The sequence below is a fragment of the Echeneis naucrates genome, chromosome 23 (assembly GCF_900963305.1).
Source record: "Echeneis naucrates chromosome 23, fEcheNa1.1, whole genome shotgun sequence".
In the NCBI taxonomy this organism is placed as follows: Eukaryota; Metazoa; Chordata; class Actinopteri; order Carangiformes; family Echeneidae; genus Echeneis; species Echeneis naucrates.
In genome coordinates this window covers 4,801,843-4,826,961 of record NC_042533.1, presented here as the reverse complement: position 1 = coordinate 4,826,961, position 25,119 = coordinate 4,801,843, and the positions used below count along the sequence as shown (strand labels likewise).

Sequence of the window (25,119 nt, the reverse complement as noted above, 5' to 3'; positions counted from 1 at the left end):
GTAGAAGGTTGGTGGGATTTTGTTTAAAAACCAAACAATCCACTGAGTACTGAAGCAGTTAAAGTGAATTTGTTTGTGAGGTTTCTTATAAACAGTCCACTTTGTAGACTCTTGAAATGTCTGCTGTGACAAGTATTCAATTTCACATAGCAAAACTGCTAATTTTTCACGAACCTAATCTGACTTCCCCATTTTAAAACCATGCAATCGCATTAAATCAGCTTTCTAATACCATAATATTCAGCTGCCAGACAGCTGTGTTTGACCAGGTATTTCTAATGAGACCATGTGAATGATTTTCTTGAGTGCTGCTCTGGGTAGACAGCACAGCCCCCAGGGCAGCACATTAACACATACTTGTCCCAAATTTCTCCTTTATGCTACAGACTAGGTTTGTAAAATGTTCAATCTATAATAACCCAAATCCTTGCCTTCTTTTTAAAACTGTGCAATCACCATTAATCAATGTTTTAATGCTATGCTGCTCGCCAGCCAGGCAGCTGTGTTTGCCTAGTTCACCATATTCCTCTTCTTTTATTACAGGCTCCGATGTAAACTTGGCTGGTCGTGAAGTATTCCCTCTTTTGCTTCGCTTTCCGCCGAGCGGGAGTCTGTCACCATGGAGACAAAAGGTCCTGCTGGTCTTGAATGGCCACGTTTATACCAAAACACTGTTTGAGAGAGCGTTTCCATTGTCCCTTTTTGTTTTTCTCTCTCCCCCAGAGCTGTGTGGGGCAGAGGAGGAATAGGGAATGAGTCGCCTCTGAAAAAAGGCTTTTGTGTAGTTGGACATTGTTATGATCTGTGATTAACGCAGATGATATTAAACGTTTTCGCCGACCACCTTCGTCCGTGTTCAGCTGAAATAATTTGGAGTAAAATCCAAACAAGCGACATGGCACAGAGTCAAAGCAGCTTTACAGCTGGATGGTCTCAGCCTATCGCCTGTGTTCTCTGTATTCAGCTTCAGGTCGGTGTCCATTTTACTGCAGAGCTAGATACTGAAGGTCAAGTAGAAGATGATGAATGGCTGCTGATGAGAACAGCATGGCCTTCAGGGCTTTGACTCCACAGTTAAAAAAAAGAAAATAAAAATCACTAGGCCACTAATGGCAGTGTTATGGGTTTTTATTTTTGCAGTAATGGTCTATCTAACTGGCAGCATGGTACTCATCTCACCTCAAACATGAAAAATACCCATTAAAGCTGGCCAAACTGGGTGCGCGTCTGTGTGTGTGTGTTTGTGTGCAGCCTTTCACAACTTAAAGGAAAGGGTATAAACAGTGACCCAAACTGACAGGATTCCTCCAGAGCAATTATCATATGAATAAGTATCAACACACAGTCTCACTTTGATTGGCCCAAACAAGGTCATTTCCCACAGTACCACTGGCCCAGTACCCGATTGTCAGCCTGCCACTGGTGCCTCTACTCTGCATTTGTGTGTGTGTTTGAGAGAGAGAGAGGGTCTGTTTTGTCCATCACGCCTGAGATCCTCCGGTCGGCGATGGGAATGACAGAGCTCATCCATCTCGCTGCTGCGACATTATTGGGATGGGATTTATGGGCACTGTCCTGCTCTTATTCCTTTAAAGATCTCTGTTGGTTTGTCACCAAAAATGACAAACAAAACACTCTTTGTACATGAATGTTACCAATGTGGGTGCTTATCCTGCATTATATTCATCATCATAATAGACATGGTGCCAACATTTTTGTTTCTATTTATTAGATATTTAAGACTGAGGGAATATTTCCACCAAACACTGTGTTGTGGCATTTTATTTTGGAACAAACGCAACGTCCTGTGGCCGGCTTTATAATTTGGGGACTCCATCATTGAACCATCTGGCTGCACAGTTTCACACACACAGCAATTCCATCATATCCCCCTTCACTGGTAAGCCACATTAAAGCTTCTCCTCAATGACTCTGCAAATGAAACATCATTTCAACTTGTTACGCCAAAGTTGAGTTAGCTGTCTAGCTGACCACAAACTCAAGGCAGATTCATTCTGGGTGTATGAGAACCTGACGCGGCCAGTGACTCTGCAGGTTCCACCTCTGTCCTGTTAAGATTTGAATACCAGCAATGGCTAATATGATCTACGAACAGAGGACACGGCCACAAGGCGCTGAAGCATTTGGTCTGTCCAACTACACACAAGAGACTCTGTAGTTTGATTACACACAATGTAGTCCGCATGATTTCAAAACATTGTTTGAAGTTGGGCTCTTTGGGAAATAGTGCTTTACTTGGCTGTAATACATGGATTAAAAAAGAAATGGCAAAAAAGTTAAAGGTGTTTGACTATAGTGGTTAGCGCTGTTGCCCCACTCTAAGAACATCACAGGTTTGAACTGGTGGCCTGTCCAAGGTGACCCCATCCTCAGTCAGTGTAAGCCGGGATTGGCTCCAGCACCCCCTGTGACCCAGAAATGAATAGGATAGTGAAAGATGAATGAATGAATGGATGTTTAAACAAATTGCTCATGTATACGTTGCCTGTGGCTATGTCTTCAATCTGAACCACACCCATTGTCTCGTTTCAGTCTGTCAAACCTGCCCAGACGTAAAGCAGTAACCCATAATAGCCTTTTTACACCTTGTCTTTCCATAAATGTTCTCATACAGCCTTTCACTTTGGGGTGTCACTGACTGACTTTATTGGGCCTGAGATGATTTTGTTGCTGCCCTATCATTTGTATTACACAGAAGAGTCTTTGTGAGAGAGTAGTACGAGGTGGTGTTTTCAGTGGCATTGTAAGGAAGGTTTGGCCTGGAAAAAATGGCGGGGGGAATATTCTAGACAGATTCTTTTTGCAGGAAAAAAAAAGTTGTATAAATGGAAGGCAGAGTGCCAAGTAATAGAGACACCAGTAGGTATACTGAGGTGAAGCAGAGCGTACATATTGCCTAAGGCTCTTTCCACAAAATTATGCATGTGTTTAGTTTGTTTAGATGTTGAGTGACAGGACAATGAAATGCAGGCTAGTGCCACTGAACGTGTCCACGCAGGCAAAGCAGAAGAAGAAGTCCCGATATGGCTCAATGTATGTCAAAAATGGCCGTCTGCAACCAGTACAGCTGGCTAACCAGTACAACACTACATTAATTCTTATGATATCCTCCTGAGATGAAGTGCTAACATTAACCCTTTGCTAACTTAAGGGGAGGACCTCTAATTTCTCCAACAATCACAACTGTCAGCATAAAGATCATTGAACTGCCCTTTTACTTTTGGAAAATCCTGTAAAAAAAAAAAAGAGAGGGATCGCAACTTGGTGGGGACTCTCTGGCCTCTCTTTCAAAGTTTGTTTCTTCTAAAAATCAGTAATACCTGCAACCTTCTGCTCATCTTCCCAAAGCTTTTCATTCGCAAAATTTGAGATTGCCTTAAATGCCACGCTGTAAAAAGGAGGATTCTTTCACCCTGCTCTGTTTTGACATCTCTAAGCTCATTTCACCCCTTTATCACATCCCACCCTTCACTGTCCTTTGAAACTTCTGCCTCTTCGCTTATCTTTTGTCTCTGCAGTGGGATAATAACACCTGAGCACCAAGGTGGCAGGGTAGCGTTAACTAATATGTTTGTAATTTGGCACCCTTTTGATTCTCTGTTAAGACATTTTGTTTTGGTTTGCCCGAAGAATGTCAGATATCATTCTCAGGAATAAGTTTCCCTTTTCTGCGGAGGTCCCCAGTCATGAGAGGGTCACACGTTAGATCTCTGAAACCACATCCACGTCTCCACAACAGCCACGTGTCAAGGCAAAATCACTTCTTTAATATAAAGAGCCTGCTTTTCCCCTGTGTGTCTGCCAGAATTTGAAGGATGCAGACTGGATTTTCACCTCTGTCGACCCCCGTTATTAAAAATTGTGCCAGGTATGATCTCAGAGTTTGTGTTGGACACCTGGCTAAATCCACTACCTCACATAATGCTGTAATCTTCCTGGCCTCTGACCTCTTTCCATGCTGGTGTTTTCCTTTTCTCTCTTTCTTCCTCTGTTTCTTCTCTGGATCCAATTTGAGCTTATTTAAATCTGTTAAAGATTCCTTGGACCCCTGGCCATAAAATGCATGTTAGCTAGCAGCTTCCTAGTGATCAAGATGGACCATTTCAACACAATTGGGCCATCCTTGTGTGTGGTCTGCCCTTTGCTTTCTCCAGAAAGACCATCACGCCAAGAAGAGCCAGACAGGACGAAACCTGCTCTCCTGCTATCTGATCCTTTTTTGCCTTGAAGAGAGTAAAAGATGAAGGGAAGGCAAATGGAAAGAGCAGCTGAGGGAGGTCGTCTTTTTTTCCCTGCTCAAAGTCATCCAACGATTGTCCTTTTTGATCCTTTTTGAAATAACGAGAAGAGAAGTGACGTGGCGTGGATCTGATGGGAAACCATCGGAAAGCCAATGCAGGTGTGATAGGTGTGACAGGTGTGCTGAAACCGAAGCTATTAAAGGTCCAGCCCTAAGGTTGAGTGAAACTGACAAAGAGAGGTTGATCAAACACCCGCATCAGCGAGTGACTGTATGGAAAAGTCAGATTTAGTTGGAGGTATCATCATTTCCCTTCAGGGATCATCATTTCCAGAGTAAATTACTGTAAGTAAGCAGATAGAGGAAGAGAGTCTCACGTTACCAGCTGCCAGTGACAACATCAGCTAATTCAGAAGTTGAACTTGCCCCCCCCCACTGTTTCCCTGATTAGATCCAGCTTCGGCTGGCCCAGTCCAACCTGCGATGCCAGTGCAGAGTTTTTGCCTAATCCCTTTTTGTAGCAGATCAAAGTTTGTGAAATATGGCAACAGTAAGCCATTTCAGATTCTGGTTCTACTTCATGGGTTGGCACAAAAACTGAACACACATTCATGGTTACTAGAGGGTGTATCAACACAACGTTGGCGGTCCCCACCACCTTCCTGCTATGGACCACTTCCCATAGTGATCAACTTGCAGGGCTGAAGTGCCAAAGTTCATTCCTCATGTTCACAATATATTTATATGGTGAAACTTTGACGTAGTAGTGGATCAGATTCAGACAGCCTCCCCAGCATGGACACAAAGTTCAATTGAATGAGCCTTAAACCAGGAGCAGCTGCTGACAGTATAGTCATCATTCCATACTAACTGCTGTCTACTACTGTCACAATCATCTGCTGATATTGCAATGATGTGGTTTAGATGATTTCCTGTTTCACTAGCGCATCGTGAAGGTTTTATTTGCCTAAACATATAATTGAGTGTAAATTCAAAGCTGTGGTTTTTATTTGCTAAATCTAAAATACACTCCATGCATTGGTTTGGCAATAAAATCCCATTTGCACATCTTGGAAGGATCATAATAAATCAGCCTATCAAAAAAACAAAATGAAAATCCCCATATTCTTCCAACCTGGAGCTCAACTTATTGAAATCTACAGTATGGCCGTTGCTTCACATTATAATTCTTGATGAGCTGAAAAAACAAAATAGTTGATTAGGTAGAATAACTAAGACTCTGCTCAAAGGAGACCACGTGGAATAAGCAAGTGACAAAAGTGTGTGTGTGCTACTTTTGTTTTTTGCAGGGGGGGTAGTCAGTGTAGTCTGAAGGAGGATGAATGACGGGCAGTGTGAAAGAGGGAGAAGGAGAGTTCTCAGCTGAGCTGCACACAGGACCTATCATTACCAGATGTCACAGTCCAATCGCTGCCTCCTTCTCTTCTCTCCTTCCTTGTTTCTTCTTTTCTCTTTTTTCCTCCCTCTCTCTGTCTCCTTTTTCTTGCACTTTCTCTCTCTCTCCCCCCCCCCCCCCCCCCCCCTTTTTTTTTTTCTTCTTCCCCTTCACCATTTCCAGCTGTTTTTTGGAGCACGGAGCGAAAACGGGGGAAGTTCTCCACCAATTGTTTCGGTCCTTAGAGGAGCTCGGCAGTCGGACCCCTCCCTCCTTCTGTCTCTCTCCCCTCTCTCTCCTCTGTCTCCCTTCCTCTCTCTCTCTCCTCCCCTTGTTGTGACAGAGCACACCTGCTTGATCTTGGCTGCACACGCTCTGAGTCCAATTACCCCATAGGCCCTTGCAGCCACTTCAGTCTCATCCCCCCACTCGACTGGATTTTGGGAGTCAAGCTCCTCTCCCCCATTTCTGCACTCTTTGCCTTACTTTCACTGAGAACAGGTAGGTTAAACTTTTAACTTTAGGGAGGGGAGGGGAATAGGGGTATGAATGGTTGAAATGAGGTTAGGAATATGGAAGTTAAGTCTTACTTTGGGACTCCCTTTTAGAGAGAGACAAGTCTTTAGATGGTGGCTCAGTTTTTATTGGATTGTGCAGACTTTATGTACAAATACAAACATGATGGAGTCTGTTATTAATGATCAGTCTCATTATTTGCTAATGACCTTATTTTATTTTGTCACATAACTGCTTGTGCATTTGTGCAAGTCTCTTTTTTGTAAAATGGATTTGAGTTTGTTTGATTCACACTCACTCATACATTATGTTGCTTCTGCCTCTATACAGCCTGTATGTGTGTGTGTGTGTGTGTGTGTGTGTGTGTGTGTGTGTGTGTGCGCGTTGTGTGTAGTCCAGATATGTTGGCAGGTCTTGTTCCCACAGCACTCTTGGCTTTGTGATGAGAAACCTTTAATCATTTCCAGTCCAGTCTGCATACAGCTCAGTGAAAGAGCAGCGGCTAGGGAAGGGGGTGTGGTGGTGCTGTTGATGCTGGTACCTCACTCCTCTGCCAAAAGCCTTATTCTTCTGACCCACTATTCAATGCACAATCTACAATCTCCAAAGTATCCACCACTGACCGCCGTGCATTACTTTCAGCAGTTCACCCAGTTTGCATTGCACTTTTTTTCCTTAGTATCCATGTTCGGAAATTTTCTTGATTGATTGGATGTGACTGGAATGACTGGAAGTGCGTTCATTATGTTAGATCCATGAGTGTGTTAGCTTGATGCATAAATCAGCAAGTGTTGAGTGGAAGAGCAGCTAAGATAGATTTCTTTTATTTGTTTTTATTTTACAGTATCAGGGAAAAGTTTTTGTGTTTTATTAATTTGTTCCTTACACTTTTCCCCTTTACTTTCTGTCCGTTTGTCTACAAGGAAATGAGGGCAGAGAAACAACACTGAGGATTTCTTTGTGTTGATTCAGCCCATTACTGCTCGTCAAGGCTGTGATTGGAAAAGTTGTTTCTGGTGCTTCTCTTACGTTCCATTCCAGCAGCTCCTTTGAGACAGCAACCAGACTGCCTTAACCCCAATCTCTTATCTGTTGGCTCTGTTACTTCTCAGAGTGTCAACCTTTTTCATGCACCGTGGCGTTGGCTGCTGTGTTACGCAGGAGCAGAACACGACCCAAATTGCTAGGGGCAACTTAAAGTGAGAGGCTTTGTAGAGGAGATGAAAAAAAAAAAAAAAAGCTGTACCTGGCAACGCACAGAGCCATTAATCCCATAATGGTACAGCTTCCTCTATCAAAAAGAGGTCTGAAGGCTTCCCGGCAAGCCACCACACAACTCTCAGATAACTCATTACATCCTTTTTGCCAGCAGGGGAAAGAACTAAAAAGGTTCATCTGCACTGAATTGTATTGAGTGGAGCGGAGAGAAAACAGACAAGGGGAAAAACTGAGATAAACGATGCACAATGAAGTGATACTCAGAATAAAATGGAGGCAGAAGGAAGGATTAGCACTGCCCAGATATACTTTCAGATCAATAAAAGTAGTCACTACTCACTAGTTCATACTTCTGAGCAGATGTTTAGCATTTAAACCAGGAATGAGGGAACGGAAGCTTTGGAGGAGATGAGGCCCAGATTTGCACTCAGGGGCTTCATTTTTTCCATCTGGACTTCAAGTCTCTGGGTCAATAAGAGCAGTAGAACAATGGAATTGAATGGATATCAGCCATGAAAGTTTTTTTTTCTCCCTCTTTCTGCTCACTGGAATACCAGAAAGTTCCACATATCAGTCTTTCTGGCCAGAGTTTTAAGGGTCAGACAGAGAAAGAGAGAGGAATACCATAAGCTTTGGGAGGAAAGCCGAGGATGGAAGGAAAGAGCTTAAAAATGGGAGGAGGAGATGGAAAGAGAAGAAAGGGAGAGAAGGTTGGGCAGTTCGTCCACGTCTTTGCAGCGCAGTCTGTTGATAATGGGACTGAGGTTGATGGCGGGCTGACAGCTCTTCTCATGGAACAGCTGAAATGTGGTTTAACCACTTGCTGGCTTTCTCATGCTATGGCTCTCACCGTCACACACTTAAAGACACCCTAGGCTGATACTTCAAGAGCTACGTGTCTCCCACTTTTTTCTTGATTTTTGCTTCTCTTGGGCATTCCTGAAGATAAGATCCTCCCATGCAGGCAGATATGGGAGCATGGATGGCTTTTTTCCCAGACATGACTGATTTGGCCTCTCATTTTTCAGGAATGTTTTGGCTCTGAGGTTGTATGTTGGCTGTGCGGATGCATATTCTCAGATGCACATGTTCACACTCACAAAATCCCCCCCCATGTATCTGACATTTACTGAAAATAATGACCACTCACTGCTCAGACACCAGCCAAAGGAAGCGCTCATAAAATCACACTTTTTTTTACATCTTTGCATTGTTATCAGTCAGGCGTATGTGTCTGAGAATATGTGTTTGTGCAGCCATGTGGGAGGGGAGCTCACATTCATTTGCTGATGGGCTAAAAAGGCCACACGTGTTTTAAATGTCCTGTGGCCTTGTAAATACCTTCCAGTGATTCATTGCTGACAGACACTCTGCAGAGGCAGACGTGGGCCTGTGGAGAGTCAGATGGGAGGGGAGAGGTATACAACGAAAGGGTGCAGGGTGGGATGTGAGTTTGCGTCTGTCTAATTTAGATTTTTTTCATTGCACCACAATTAGATTTGCTGAATCAAACAAACAACACGCTTGATGCTCAAACCCGTTTCTTTTCTGCTTCAGACACGAGAATGAAAGTTTGGCCTGACCATTTTAAATGTGGATCTCATAGATTTTCAAAGCTTGAAGGACAGCTAGTTGCAACAAAAAGGCTGTGACAAAGAGGAGAGAGTGACAAAGCAAAAGGAGGGAAAATTACTTTACTCCCTTATGCAAGCTCTACATCCTGTCTGGGAATCATTAGTAATGCTGGGGCCAGACTTGGGGAAAGTGGAGGGAGGGACGAGAGTGCAATGAGAAAAAAGCAGGAGACCAGAGAATTGACAAGGATGCCGTCGCCACAGGAAATGTCAGCCTCCTCTATTTTTCTTGTCAGACATGGGTTGACGTACAGCCGTTTGCAGAGACACAAGAAATGGAGCTAGAGATGATTAGTGTGCCATTTACCACATGTTCTTTTCTGGGACATGGTAAACTCTAAATCTTCTGAAAACACATCTTAAACCTTTTCACAGCTGCCTATGCATGTTGCTCTTAGCATCGCTCCACATGCAGCAATTCAACAGGCGTCTGCTGCCTGCTCAAAGCCTTTTGAAACTCTCTGAGAAACCTTGAACCACCAATAACATCAGAGCAGCTTTCTTTTTCCTGATTCAGCAATGGCTGCATGCTGGCTTTACAAAATCCTCTTCACCCTAAACAAATTATAAACGTCCAACAATACTTGATAGGAATTAGGTCAAATTTAAATAGCTGAATACATCAGCTGCATTGTCCTGTTTTCTCCAGCTCTAGTGTGAGACACTGTCTCTTCAACACTGAGGGTTAGGGTTACTTCCATTGTCCTTTGTGTCTGAAATTTAGCCTTTATTTGAAGGTTTACAGTACTTGATTCTTGCATAATTCTTAATTGTCCTCTAGTAGGAGTCTTGACTGTGTGCCATTTATTGCCACATTTGCAGTGATTAGAGTCAGTCTACTACTCGTGAGAAAAGCTTGTCCCATTTTCAGCTTCCTTTGACATGATACTGCCCATGATGAACAGAACGAATCCTCACTGAAACGACACATTATGAACTTTGGGATCGATTGCAATTAAAATCTTTGAATATGTATGCATTGGTGCAAATAATACAGATGTTACACTTGGCAAAAGTTGAAGGCCAAATATCAAATTCACTGCAAAAAGTTTCACCACAATAGTGCATCAGTTTGAAAATGAAGTTGGATCATATTTCCTAAACCAAAACTAAAAAGCTTTTGCAACAGCAGGGCTTCATTTCCAGCTCGGTGTAATCACCAGGATTCTTCCGTGGATGGCTTTTATCTCAACAGAGAGCTGTGAGGGGATTTGAAACTCTGATACCCGCTTACATGGTCCAGTCATGTTCCAGCATGCTGCGGTGAGAGCCCTCTGGGTTTAGCATGCACAAACACACTCACGCACACAAGTGTGTGCTGTGTTTTCAGTAGATTTTCAAACGTGTGTGTGCGTCTCGAGGTGGGAGCATCCCGCTATCGCAGGCCATCCTCCAGAGCCTGTGGGCACATCTGAGCAGACTTGTAATGAAAGAGCTGATGCCTGGGGCGTAGCAGGTCTCATCCACCTTCTTGAGCGGTTCACCCGTGCCCTGAAGCTGTGGAAAACTTGAATTTAAACTTTTTGTTGCCTTTTTTTTTTTTTTTTTAAGTTTGCATTTGGCTATAATTACTTGTTCTGTGTTTTTAAGTGAGCGTGACCTTTGTTTTCACAGACAAACCATTATATCACTACTCTAATGTTAATTCAAAGTCATACATTTCCCTAATCTGCAGCGTCCTGGTCTACATCCAAATCCCCAGACTCGGTAATATTAGGACCACTTACTGTTCGCTCTGCAGCTGTTGTTACAAATTGTTCATTAATACCCACAAACACTAATCCCAGTAAATCTCTTCAATTCCTTTTTCCTGGTTTTATTTCAAAGTGTTGTTTTACTTTCATCAACAACTCCTGCATCTTATTATGACTCACAAAGTAGCAGTAATTCTTGCCTTTGCAGTAACGATGCAGTCATTAAACGGTCACAGAGCTTAGCCTGAGAAAACCCCCTTTTTCTTCTTTCCGTGCTTTATCTTCTTGACTGTCTGGCTCGCATTAGAAGCCGCTGAAACATTTATGGACAAAGGTTGATGGATTGATGACCGGACACATGCAGAGAGGCTTGACATCCTGCAACAAGGCACATAAGCATGCATATGTGTTTATGTGCTTTTGAGCTGCAGGTCAGAGCAGGGAGATAAAGGTCATTAATCCATGGGGACACTTCTGTTACACTCACGCAGTGCTGGTACACTTTCAGCCTCCACGATCTGCCAGATGTGAAGAGTTCACAACATCAGCACCATATTAAAAGTTTGATAAAGTGACTTTCCAAGACTGGCAAGGAAGAAATTATTCTTCAGGAAAAAAAAAAAACTTTCCAAATGCATTTACAGACAATATTTGACCCAAGAGTTCTTTACATCCCTAAATCTAAAAGGAGTACAGAACATTCCTGCCAAATCTGCAGACAAGATTTTTGTTGGATTGAACCCTCAGCTACTCTCAGATAAGACAGCCTGACACAGTCAAGATTTCTCAGTCTGTGAGCAACTAGGACAACATGTCCTTCTGGTTCTGTTGTATGTTCAGAACAGGCCTCTTTATTTCATCACCTCCTGTTACAGTACAGAGTCCATGTTTCCAAGTGGAAAAACTGCATTAAACGTCAATACGGCCCAATCCTAGGCTCTGAGTGCCGAGTTATGAAATCACCCTTCTGAGTGTTTTTCAATTTTTTTTTTCCATTTCATAGCAACAGAAGAAGAGGGAAAAAATAAACAACAAAAAGCAGGGATATCCCATCCAACACCAGTCCCCTTCTGAACAGAAGGGATTTCAAGCCCATACTGTACGAAAGCACTCTAACCACTGGACTCAGGCTGTACAGTGTGTCAAAGCGCCGTGTGTTTTCTGGACAAGGAAGATAATTACTGCTTGTGCAGAAAGTCTTTCCCAGCCACGATGCCCTTGACCTGATGTAACACCAACCTGGATAACACATCAGTACATCTCTCTCTCGAGCTTCCCCCTCATTCTCAGACCAACAGCACCAAACCACTAAACTTTGCTTCCATTTTCAATCCTTCACTATGTGCACATATAAAGGTATAAAAACATGCACAGAAAGCAAACAAAATCCAGCGTAGCATCATGCATATGCACACAGGCCATATAAACCAGTATAAAGTTACTTTCGACACTAGCCAACTGATGGTTTTGGGTCAGTTTCACGATCCTGGTCATGATGCTCAAGTCAAGGTCGGCTGCAGACCGGCTTCTGCCCAATCATTTGTTCGCAGCCGTGGCTCAAATGTGCCCTTCAATTATTGTGGCACCGAGAAGGAAGGAGCAACGTTTGGCTTTACACATGACGAGTAGATTGCTAGGTCTCTGTGTAAAAAAGGTTACAGAGTTTGTATGGAAGGCCGGACTAAATTTGAGTTTGAGTGTGTTTGTGTCTGTGTGTGTGTGCGTGCGTGTGTGTATCAACTGAGTGGAGGAGATGTTTAGAAATAGATGAGTGCCTCAGGGAGCGGGATTCTCCAAGTGACTCCGGATGCTTGTTTTTGCTTTTATTTGACTTTGACGCACACAAAACGGCATGAAGTACATGAAGTACAAATCATTCCAGTGATTTATTACTTCACAGTAGAAACTGTAGTAAAGCAGTTTACAGTGGCAGCCCTGACATGTCTCATGTGTATTTGAGTAAAAGCTAATGCAGATGTTCGTCAGTCGGTGTTGTTTCTTCCTCTGCTGTAAAAAGCAATCATATAGTTGATCATTTGGGTAAAAGGAAATGTGATTGGTGAGTCTTATACTACAGGGATTCTCTATTGGTGGTATTTTTATAGTTTTCAAGGTGTATGTGAACAAGGACATAAAACCATCTGATAAATAAACAGAAAAGTATAATTACCATCTTAAAATTATATTCACGGATGGTGAGAACGGTGTTTTTCTTTGCTCTGTGTTCCTAAATAACAAACATTAAGCCTCCTTTAGGCTTGTTCAGAGTAATATTGTGTAATTTTCTCATGTGGCTTAGCACCAAGCCCTCCTCTCTCACCTTTAACCCTCTGCCAGAAACTGACCAGTTAAATAGCTCATTTAACCAGTCTCACTAAGCTGTTACACCCAAGTGTTTAACCTTCTGGCCCCCACCTCTAACCTTTGCCCTTTGTCTCTCTGCATTTCAGTCAGCGTGACTTCTCCTGTTTTTTCTCACACAGCGTACATCGGCCTGCCTTTGAATCACTGCCACCCTGAAAATCTATTTTCCCTCTTCTCTCTGCCTGCTTTCCCTCCGATCATAACATTCAATCAGAAACAGATAGTTTGAAGAAGCAATCATAGACAGATTGTTTTCAAAGTTCATCCACCCAAACCTTTGAACTTTGACCTCTCCTCCTCTAGGCTCCCTGCTAGCAGCACCATGAGGTCGGCCTGTCTCTCTCTACTCCTGGTCACCGCCTGCTGGTCTCTGCCCTTCCGCCAGTCTGGCTTTCTAGACTTCATGATGGAGGATGAGGCGGGGTCGGGTCTGCCAGAGGTGAGAGAGAAAGAGCCAATCTTCCCCATCATGCCTGTCGCCCCCAAGTGTCCCTTCAGATGCCAATGCCACCTTCGTGTGATCCAGTGCTCTGACCTCGGTAAGACAACACTTACACCTGATCCTTGATATGCTCACCATGGAGTCACACGGGGTTAAAATGGAAACTCCACACAAGAGTAGAATTTTAGGGGGCTGGTATCAAAATAAAAGGTTCATTTCTGATCCTGAATCAGACTTTTAATGTGCACTGGAGAAATAAACAAACAGAGAGACTAAACTAATCCAACACATAATCTCAACGTGTTTCAGATGCTCTCTTGACTTTCTGGTTTTTAAGCCCTATAATTTAAGCCTATTAGCATCAATGAATCATTTATCACTGATTATCTGATTCTGAGGGAAATGTGTTTTTACTGGAAACTAATGTCAGTATAACTTAGACTTCAATTCTTTTGTCTTAATATATTTCACTCAGAGGAAGTCGGGAGTTGTCTGACTAAAAGTCTGACTTTTCGTTATAAAAAGGAACAGATGACGGTATCTTCCGTGATGCATAAAAGCCCAGTGCTCATTAAATGTGTATAAATGAAGGTTTTAATGAGGAAAATCACATCATGAATATTTTATCAGCAGCTTTCTTTCTTTTATGTTTAACTGAACATATCCGGGTAGGAATTCTTTTTTCCCCTCCAGAATGGGACGTTCTGTTCTGTGCTTTTAATCTTGAGAAATAAAGCAAACAAATGACAAGTACCTAACTGCTAATGCTAGCTCAGCCTGTACTCTTTAAGAGCTTTATTACTCACTGCGGTTTGATCTGAAGTGAAAAGGCAAGTGAAGATTTCTGAAACCTTTTGTTTACATCCATTTTCTTTATCCACGCAGCTGAGTTGGCTGCGATGGGTCAGAGGCAAAGGTGAGACGAGTGTCCGCTCTAGTTTTACTGTACGTTTGTTGTGGCTCCACCAGCTCACCCGAACCCACAGGGTCATTTCAGGGGTGTATTATGTTCCTCATTATTGTGAAGTCATCCAGAGAACAGGACACCAGTGTTGATAAGTTAAATGTTCCCAGATGTAAGTCTGTTTCACTTCCTGTAACAGTTACATTATTTGCCCTTTCTGGGCAAATAGTTTTCTTAAAAAACAGTGAAGATTAAAGGATAGCCTGGAAGGCCCTGAACAACTCCCAGGACCAAAAATGCTATATAAGACTCATTCACCCGGGCTACAATTACTAAGTCCAATTTTTGCTTCAGCACAGCCACAACAGTTTACTCAGTTGTAATCTTTTGGTGTTAGAAGTTTATCAATCCTGTTTGTCTCTTCAGATCAATCGCATTAACATCAATCACAGTCTCTGACGTTTATTTTCATCTATTACATAGAACGGCTTCGCTGAACAGTTGGGCTTGATAGTTTTTTGGCCCCACTTTTGTTTGCAAAGGGAGGGGCACGAGCTTCATGGAGACAGATGAAGGAGAAGGGGAGGGAGGGACATAGTGGAACAAAGCAGGAGGATCAACTTAAAAGAGGAGAAGACTCTTAAGCATTTGTTTTCGTAAACTTAAAGCAGCTGGGTTTGGGACAATGAAGCGAACATTACAAATTCAGGACAACCACAGAAGAAGTGAGAGCAATAAACAGAGCAGGTAGATTTAGATGGACAGGTGGCTGAAGAGTCAGAGCGACAGACAGTCAGACGGAGAAAGCGAAGTCCAGGAAAAGACGAGTTCCATTACATCAGAGCTGCAGCCAGAGGCCCCAGCCGTCAGTAAGCAGCACTTTGGCCAGATATCCAGCTCCACGGCTGCATTCTCAACTTGTTCATCAGCAACATTGGCCCCAAGCCTCCATCTGTTCCCCAGACCTACTGGCATGCACACAAACACGCACAGGAATAAACACATATATATTCCGACACACGCACGCACACTGGCCTGGGCAAGGCAGGAAGGGTCTGCTCGCCATCCCAAAATGCTCTTTAGCTTTTGTAGATGTGGATTTTCCTCAGCTGGCAGCATGACAACTAAAGTGTTCAGAGGAGAAAATCTAACCTGAGCCTGAAATATGTTGTCATTTCATCTCTAGCTCTGTTAGAGGTTTTACTGGCAAAGATGACAACCTCGTTTGTTCTTGATTAAAGTTCTAAGTTTTGCTCACCATTTGCACAATCAACGACTTCTCATTACTCAGTGTCATGTTGTGCAAGTCTTGTGGAAGTTGTGTAGTCAAATCTGCCCACACTTCAACATGACCCACCAAAAATTCCAAACTTACTTAAACTAATGAGGCAATGTGAGCGCCGATGACACGGCCAGACCAGGCTCCAGACAAGCAGATCAGCACCAGGAACACTGCCATTAAAGCTTGGAAGTGCCCATACAAGTCCCGTCCAAGCCAATCATTCACTTGGTGTCCCAATTACTTTATTACATATGTATCATTTATAATGACCATAATAGCGGGGGTGAGACTAAAAGTCCGAGTCGTCCTGTTTTTTTCCTGCCAAGTTGGTCGGTGGTCAGTTCATGTTGTTGTCGCCCCTGTTAATTATTTTGCCCTTTGATAAATTATTCGTCCAAAATTACTTGTGGTTTGAGGACTTCTGACAGCTGGATGTCACAAAGCTTCTCATTGATGCAACACACACTAGAGTTTACAGTGGCTAGAAAAGGTCTGCTAAATGAAATTCCAGCTAACTGGTTTCACAGTCCCATAAAGATGGGCAACAAATTAAAAGAGGAATTCTCTACATTGCAGCAAGAGGAGGCTGAGAACGCAGGAACAATAAAAAAGAGTGTGTATGCGAGTACAGAGGTAAGACATGTGGTGCCGTAATGACGGTGGCGACCACAAACAGCTGTGATGGTTTGTGGGTCATCCACTGCTGAGCTGGAAAAGCTGACAGAAAAGCAGAGAGCTAGCTAGAAGTAATGTTTGGGTGAGCTGAACAGAAGACATCACAAGCTTTTAGGACGAAACGCACCCAGGCATACATCTGGAGACACAGAGTGTATGCTTCTTTGTTAAACAGTTTATTTTTGCCTCTTCCTCTGAAATGTAAACTGTACATTATGAATTTTTTTTGGGTTACCACAGATGCATAAGAGCATATACAACAACTCGCAGCTGTCTTTGCTAATTTTTTTCTTCTTCTTTTAAGAAAAAGTAGTCCACTCAACCGAACGGTCTTTCACTCCAGATGCCATTTTGTATGTCACATGATGTGCCAAAAATTAAGTCCAAGCAAAACGCCTTTGCATGAGCTCAGTGTCCAGGTATGCAGTCTCTTCCTAACTCCAGAGGAAATTTGTTTTAAGGTCCATTTCCACCATGTGAGCCTCGGAGCATATCAAATAGTCATTTGGTCCCGTTGGAATGTCACCATAAAACCCGCTGCAAGTCCCCGTCGTTGAAACTTGAAGTAGCACGCTGCGAAGCACACCGTTTTTATCCTGTTACTCCACATGTGATTCTTCTTACTTCAGTATGTGCCGTCCTCATCAGTACGTAAGCGCTGAAAACTTTGGACAACTAAATATCCAACAGTCAAAATTTAAGGAAAAAACAGAACAGACCGGGTTATTAAGAGATTTACACAAGTCAGCAAATCGGCCTAATCAGAAGTGTATGGGTGTGGTGCGATCTGCTTTGACTAACAATGCCAGCAAATGCGCATAAACCAAACAACTGTCATCAGATTTTGATTAAAACTCAGATTAATACATGGAAATATGACATCACCTTATTTTTTTTTCAACTCAGACTTGCCCACTTCAAAGACAAAAAGGAGAACAAAAACTTTGAACTTTTCCAAGTGAAACAGTTTTAACTTTAACTAGCAGAAATGTTTGTGTTCATGCGGAACCCAGGAAAACTGTTTGCTCCGCTTTAGCTGGATACACTACACCCTGCATGCAAGCAACGATTGTTCAGTCATTAGCTTAGCCACAACGACCGCTGCCTTTTTGCCCAGAACGTGGAACCATCGTGTCGGTCTTTTAGCATTATATCAGGAATGCTGCTGATGGGTGTGTTTTAAAGACCAGTTCACATTACATCTGCTAAAAAGAAATGTAGCTATGTTTTAAAAAAACAAAACAAAAAAAAAAAAACATCCACAATCAACTCAAAATTCATATCCTGGTTTTCTTAACCTTGGTGTTCATTTGAACATTAGTTTCAAGAATTACTGTTCAATTTTGTATTCATTTCTGGTTTACGGAAAGTGTGTGTTGTTAACAGAACTTCACTTTTCTATAATACATTATATTAATATTGCATTTGGATTATGCTAGCCCAAACCGATCTGACTGAACAACGTTTCATTTCAAATTCGCCGTCAGGTCTGAAGGCCGTTCCTGGGGACATCCCTGACGACACCACTCTGCTAGACCTGCAGAACAACAAGATTACTGAGATCAAGGAGAACGACTTCAAGAATCTGAAAGGGCTCCACGTAAGCAACATTTTACTTCCATCTGCTCAGCTGCATGTCAATCCACTGCGTATTAGTCCTATGGTTATGTAATATGTGTTCTTATGTAAGCATTACACCAAACGCAGCCCTTCTTTGGAATGAAAACCTCATGATCCCCGCGGGGAAACGGTTGTTGGATTTTATTTGTGCTGTCAGGACAGATGCAACAAGGGAAAATGTTGATGGAAGCTGATTTGGAAGAAGTTACACCAGCTTTGATGAGGCTGCTGCCAAAAGTCTGTCAATACATCGAGCAAAAAACTCCATTCAGTCACCATGACCACCTTCCTCTTGACTTCGCTTCTCCTCCTCCTATTCCTCCATTCAGCCACCTGTACCACACTCATCCTCCCATATTCATACCATATCCAGAAATAATGAATCCCAGCAACTCCCGTTCCCCCCAGTCGCCAGGTGCATGGGCCTCACAGTCTCCCAGTCTCACACCTCTGGATATCCTCTGTAGCGTTCCAACATAGTAATAAATCCCTGCGTCTGACAGCCATAGCTGTTTCCACTGTAATGTAAATGGGCTCTCAGGGGGTCTGGACCACATAGCTCAAAATGAGGCATCTGCTTGCACAAGAGTGGAGATTCCTTAAAAAATGCATTAAGCATTACTCGGCCTTGAACTTGGCTTCGCATCTCAACACAGCCTGAAACTCATCTGGAAAGTACAGGGGTTGGTTTTTTTGTTTTTTGTTTTTTTTACAGTCTTTTCAAAGTCCCATGGTGCTCAGCTGGCACCGGCAACATGTAAACTTTCAAGTATTGTGTTGAAACTGCATAATGCAAATTTAAAGAAGAACAGACTGGAATGGAGGGGGGAAAAAAACAGCAGTAAAAACTGTAGCTTTGACTTCACTTCACTGTTGGATGAATGGTTTCATGCCAGGCTTACTGCTTTGAATTCATCTCGTCTAGCATTTAAGTACCCAAAGACAATGTGGTAAAGGGTCCACTGCAGCTCATGGAGCAAAAAACAAATCTCCCTGATATTCCTCTTTATAGGCTCTGATCCTGGTGAACAACAAAATCACCATCATCCACGCCAAGGCCCTGACTCCTCTGACCAAGCTGCAGCGCCTCTACCTGTCTAAGAACATGCTGAAGGAAATGCCAGCCAACATGCCCAAGAGCCTGCAGGAGCTGCGCATCCACGAGAATGAGATCACAAAGATCAAGAAGGCCTCTTTCCAGGGCATGTCCCATGTCATCGTCATGGGTATGAAACGCAAAACACTCTTTGATTTTTCTAAAAATGGGAGTTTGAAGAGAGATGACAAAGGATGCCACGTATTTTCCAGCAGTAGGTCACATCTGCCGAGGTATGGGCATGATTTTATAGCAACAATCCCGGCTCAGACATTTTCTTTTGTCTTTTCATCTCTGTTTGTCTCTTCTGAAGTCAAACAATTGTGACGCACTGATGTTTTATAACAGCGCACTAATGAGTACAACACAAGGGCAAACATTGCATTGTAAAATGTAAGAAACGAACAAATGGCTTACACTCTGCAGGACTTCAATTTTCACGTCCTTCTTGCACCATAAACCCAGATTAAATAACCTAAAGCCCTGTCTGAGGAGCAGTGGGTCTTTGAAATATCGCCAGTTTGTTTGTGCAATAACATAAGTGAAAATTGGCGCCCTGCAGTGTTCAAGTCGTTTGGTTGTTTGCTCAGTTTTTGGGCCACGCAGAAATTTACTTTTTATTTATTGACTTTTTTTTTTTTTTTTTTTGGACTTGGATGTGTGTTGATTTCTTCATACTTCAGCTGTGGTGGACACACAAATGATAAAAGAAAAATGTCAAAAGGGGCACAGATTCCTTTACTGAGGACTAACAGACTGAGCCACATGCATAACTTGCAGCACCTCCGTGGGAAAAGCTTTACCCAAATGTAAATTCCCCTTTCAGCCTTTGGCCAGTGTCTATTAGCCTGTTATAGAAAGAAATTGGCATTTTTGTACCATTAAGATGTATTTAAACACACAAGACGGCATAGATACATATTTGGAGCCATTCAAATGCTAAAAGTGCATGTATCTGAATGTAAAGCTGCCTCCAGGTCAAACTGGTGCATCTGCAGCAGCTGTAAGACATTAAAAGGCCGTCACTGTGCCGTACGTGGACCTGACCATACTGCAATTTAATATATAACCCTGGCTCGATCTTGGGAAGAGTCAGTGGAATCCATTTTCATTTGGAAGTAAAGGCCGATGCAACCAGAAGGAAAGTTGAATTCATGGTTAATATTTAACTAAAACTTTCTGTTCTTACAAATTAAAAAAGTGTCACTGCTGGATCAGAAAGTGATGACTGAGTATCTTAAAATGCAGTGGTTTGAGAATTATAATCCCTCCCTGACAAATCGGGGAATGCAGCATGGACAAAGGCTGCATTACAAACAAGCTTTTGTCTTGCCCAAGACTTTGTTTACTCATGACTCAGTTCTATGTTCCCGTAATACACCAGGAGGGGAATTATCTTCATAGGCGTCTTCCACTTCTGATGTTCCTTTCTTTCTTTTGTTTATTCATTACTGTTTTTTTGTTTTTGTTTTGAATTTTTTTCCAGAGCTCGGGTCCAACCCTCTGAAGAGTGCTGGCATTGATGCTGGTGCTTTTGCTGATCTGAAAAGGGTCTCTTACATTCGCATTGCGGACACGAACATCACAGAGATCCCCAAAGGTGTGACGCTGATATCTTGTTCCACAAATATTCCCTAAATTAGGGGGATTTGGCTTAATCTGAGTTTCATCCAGTCAGGCTTAGCCAACAAAAATCATCCTCTAGATTCACGCCTACAGTGAAACAATGGATTCAATGATGAACAACAACAAAAACACCCACAATCTGCACTCCATGGTTATTCAAAACTAAATTATGTGTATTTAGTAAAATGATACATGTAATGAGAAGCTGCCGCAAAAGAATTTCATTTGACGGGCTTGGAATTAGCCACCCTGATAACTGAGCTGATATTTCACTATCAATTTCTTCTTTCTGTAAAAGTGGTTTCAGGTCATACTAGCCATCAAGGTACAAAGCTAACTGCCTCCAGTCATCACTTAGTTGCAGAAGATAATTGTTGTCTTGTGGCGCTTCTTGTCAGGTCTGCCCAGCTCTCTGTCTGAGCTCCACCTGGATAGTAACAAGATCACCAAAGTGACAGCTGACAGCCTCAAAGGCCTGAGGAACCTGGCTAAGTACTGAAAATCACAGCTTTTCTTCAAAGCACTTCTTTGTTTTTGCATGACCATTTCTTTTTGCCTTTGAGTTTTAAAGCCAGACTATCAAAATTTTTGCCAAAGGCCAAAATGGCAGCCCATTAAATGTCCTGCATATGGACCACAACTTTGTTTGACTGTTTGCCTTCTGTCTTTATTTTTTGGTTTGGCATGCATCACATTGACTGAGAACGCATGCTCTAGAGTCACCACTGAACTGATTTACTATAGAATAAAATCTAAGACCTAAACGGTAGTTTTTGGATAATCAAAATAACTGGTTTGCTCACTAAATTGCTAACACTATTTAGAAAAGATGACATGCAAAATGAGAACAAAGAGGGCTTTGTTGCAGCATGAGTAAAGTATGATGATGTTTTGCTTTGTCCTTTTACAATTTTCTTTGCTATAATTTTGGCAGAAGGGGATAAACAATGAAACTATCTCAATTTCTCCAATCATGCAGCTAGTACTCTTGTGTCCTCACTCTTGTGCATATTTGCACATTTAACCGTCTCAATTTGCTCGTCTTGCAGACTCGGTCTGAGCTACAATGAGATCAGCTCAGTGGAGAACGGCACACTGGCTAATGTCCCCCATCTGCGAGAGCTGCATCTTGACAACAACGCTCTGACCAGCGTCCCTCCAGGCCTGCAGGACCACAAGTACATCCAGGTACATTGCTTCCAGACCTCAGAGTTATTAATCCTGTTTTTAAATAAACGTCACAAAATATATTGTTGTTGTAAACGTTTAGTTCCAGCAAATGAACTCAGCTTCACCCGTCAGAGTTGTGTAACTCATTTTGTTGTGGTGTGATCTCACACAGGTAATTTTCTTTGATGTAAACTATACTGGAAAAAATTTGCTTTCTGGCATTTCTGCATTCGGTTTGTTTGGAATCACACTGCTGGATTACAAGTCGACCAAAGCTTCCATAACAGCAGTCATATGGATTCGTTTAGTTTGTTTATTGAAGAGAACGCCGTACTGTAGTATTACAGACTTTGACAGAAGAGAGGAGTTTAAACAGACCAGACTCCAGAGCCCTTAACTTCAGGTTGGTCTGAGATTATTTCATCATGCCATTGGGCCTCTCAAGCCCGAGTAACTGCTGCATCGATCTCGTCGCCATGAAGTCGTTTGGGGAAATTTTCCTTTAGTAGGTTTAGGTTATATATTGATTCAGCTGTCAACTTTTGATGGCGTTGTCCTCAGCAGTCATAACGAACCAAATTGGTGGGAAGATACGGCCCAGCGAAGAGATGAAATTGCTCCCAAACTGTTTACTGTTCAATTTAAACTGAAGGTTCAGACCTTAACTCGTTAACTCGTTTCCCAAAAAGGAATATGGTCACTATGAACGTGAAGGTCTGTGATATACAAACATAAGCAGACTTTTTAAAAACTGGAGCTGTGGCATCTCGATTACACAACAGAAGTCTATAAACTGAAAGCAGGTGCTCAGGAAGGTTCATATTTTAGGAGCTGCATATCCAATGCGACTTAATGTGGTGTTTAGTTTCAGTGCTATTTTCATATTCTAAGCTCTTTTTGTCTTTTGCCGACTTTAGTATGTTGCCAGTCGTAATTCATTATGACCTTTCTCCATGTATAGTTTGCCGTTCTGGATCGGGTGACTCTGACCTCTATAATTAGCCTTGTATCGTCTATCCCACTGAGTTTATCCAGCCTCCCTCCTTTTTTTCGTAGTTCTCATCACCCTCTGAGCTGCATGATGAAGGCTGCTGTTCTCCAAAGTGCTTAGCCACATGCTGTTTGTACTCACTCTTGTCACTCATGTTTATATATTTTTTATGCGCTTCTGCTTTTCCAATAGAAAATGAAAATGCTTGTTCTCAAGCATCAGTCTTCATCAGCTCTTTGGTACGGAGGAAAATGATCATACATGAAATCTCTTTTTTTTTTTTTGTCTTCACTGGTCTCAGTTAAACAAAGCTGTTATTATTCATTTGGTGACATATCATTATCCACTTCATCTGCTTTATTTTGGAATATCTAAATTATTGCCATCCACATCCTAGTCAGTGACAGAAGGTTGTCATTATTTTAATCCCTCCTCTAGGTGGTCTACCTCCATGTCAACAAGATTGCTGCTGTGGGAACTGAGGACTTCTGTCCTCCTGGCTTCAACACCAAGAAGGCCATGTACTCTGGTATCAGCCTGTTCAGCAACCCCGTGCCTTACTGGGAAGTTCAGCCGGTCACTTTCCGCTGCGTCTTTGACCGCTCTGCCATCCAGCTCGGCAACTACAGGAAGAAGTAGAGAGTCCTGAGCACCTCCGCAAGGAAGAGTGTGTTTGTAAATGAGTGTGTGAAAGTTTTGTAAGTGTGCGTGTCTGACCACAGCCCCACAACACTGACACCCTTTACCCCCCCACCCCTCCCCACACACTTCCAGCATTGCCTCCCCCCTAAATGATGATATCATTAATCCACACACTCATTTCAAAACTTCAGTGGACATGGACCTCAAACACAACTTATCATTTTCATTATTTAGCTTCGAGGTTGGTGCAGCAGTAGTACACACAGCTTGCGGCAAACACCAGCATACTACGGTGACGCTCTCACACACAGCACATCATTCATAGGACCAGTTTAGCATGCATTAACATTGCAAATATGTTCTCACATTCATGCTGTAACATATTGTGTGTGTGTGTGTGTGTGTGCCATTCGTTCAGTGGACAAAAATTGAAATTCAGCGGTGAACCCTGACCAAAAAGATTCAAAATGTAACTCAGTGGAAAATGTTATAAGTCCCAGTCTTTCGACCATTATCCATGAGAAAGCTGACCTGTAGAGCAGGCAGCGAGGGGTTAACTTGTGTTTCACCGTACCTTTAACAACTGGTATACTAGAATGTACTAGATATTACCTGTGTACTAGGAATAGCATTAAGAGTGTTACATTACCACGATGCACTCCATGAAAGAACTGAGTTTCTATTTGTGTTGTGCTCAATTCAAGTAGAGATAAAGGCAACAGTGACTTCTATCACATTGTGATTTCTTGTGCTTACTCCAGAGTTGATTTAGTTTTTCTTCATCACATTCCAACCCCTGCTCTTCTCTTTATGTATGTTGTTCCATAAAAAAAGGTGAAAATAGCCTATAAAAATGTAGAATAAACCATGTATGTTTTGAACAGAAGCCATTCCCAAAGATTTATATGCATGCTCTTATTTTTTTTTTTTATTTTAATTTTAATTTTTTTTTTTTTTGCCTTTCAACTTGAACCTGGTACTTTCTGGAATCTCTTGTTAATGCGTGTATGTATGTCTCTCAATGTTTTCCTGGCGCTTTTTTCTTTTCTTTTTTTTTTCAAGAGTAAAGACAAATTGGAGGATGCATGTGGACTTTCATGACTGCGGCATCCATGTTGGTGTGAATGTTATATGTATAGACGCTGTATATAAATGCTGTATAAAAAAACCTTTCATCACCTAAAGGCACAAGCACTTACCATAGCTCAGACTTAATATATCAGCAACAAAGGTGTTCCTCTTTTTTTTTTCCCGGAGCAGGGGCTCCAGCTAAGGTGTCCTGAACAAAATAAAAATACTAATGGAAAAAGTAGCAGTTTTTGATGGATGTAAATGAGCAGAACTTGCATATTATCAGTGATGTGCATGGATGTTTGTGCTGCGAGTCACTGGATGGATACTGCGGGGACTACAGCACACTGAAGCGAGTGACTTCCTGGCGAACAAGGTCGGGAGGAGGCACAGGTAAAACATAGTGATGAGACACCTTCACCTAAACTAACAAACACATGTAAAAGTTCGTCATCCACCAAGGGACAAACCACTGGCAGAAAACTGAACAAAGACTTGTGCGATAAAGTTGTAGGAT

General features: G+C 42.3%; 1 protein-coding gene across 1 annotated transcript; it reads left to right on the top strand.

The window, feature by feature from the left end:
- Positions 1 to 5,902: 5,902 nt before the first annotated feature.
- dcn (decorin) lies at positions 5,903 to 24,843 on the top strand. Its single transcript, XM_029495193.1, has 8 exons — positions 5,903 to 6,158; positions 13,387 to 13,622; positions 17,874 to 17,986; positions 19,019 to 19,232; positions 20,589 to 20,702; positions 21,127 to 21,220; positions 21,778 to 21,916; positions 23,328 to 24,843. Exons 2-8 carry the CDS (start codon positions 13,406 to 13,408, stop codon positions 23,526 to 23,528), a joined length of 1,092 nt encoding a protein of 363 aa, XP_029351053.1. The 5' UTR covers positions 5,903 to 6,158; positions 13,387 to 13,405; the 3' UTR covers positions 23,529 to 24,843.
- Positions 24,844 to 25,119: the final 276 nt, after the last annotated feature.

What these genes read in the sequence shown, in the direction of transcription:
- dcn (XM_029495193.1), top strand. Translation starts at nt 13,406, where the DNA reads ATGAGGTCGGCCTGTCTCTCTCTACTCCTGGTCACCGCCTGCTGGTCT. An exon ending in CATCACAGAGATCCCCAAAG is followed by an intron (nt 20,703 to 21,126) that starts GTGTGACGCTGA and finishes GCTTCTTGTCAG; the next exon opens with GTCTGCCCAGCTCTCTGTCT. An exon ending in GGCCTGAGGAACCTGGCTAA is followed by an intron (nt 21,221 to 21,777) that starts GTACTGAAAATC and finishes CTCGTCTTGCAG; the next exon opens with ACTCGGTCTGAGCTACAATG.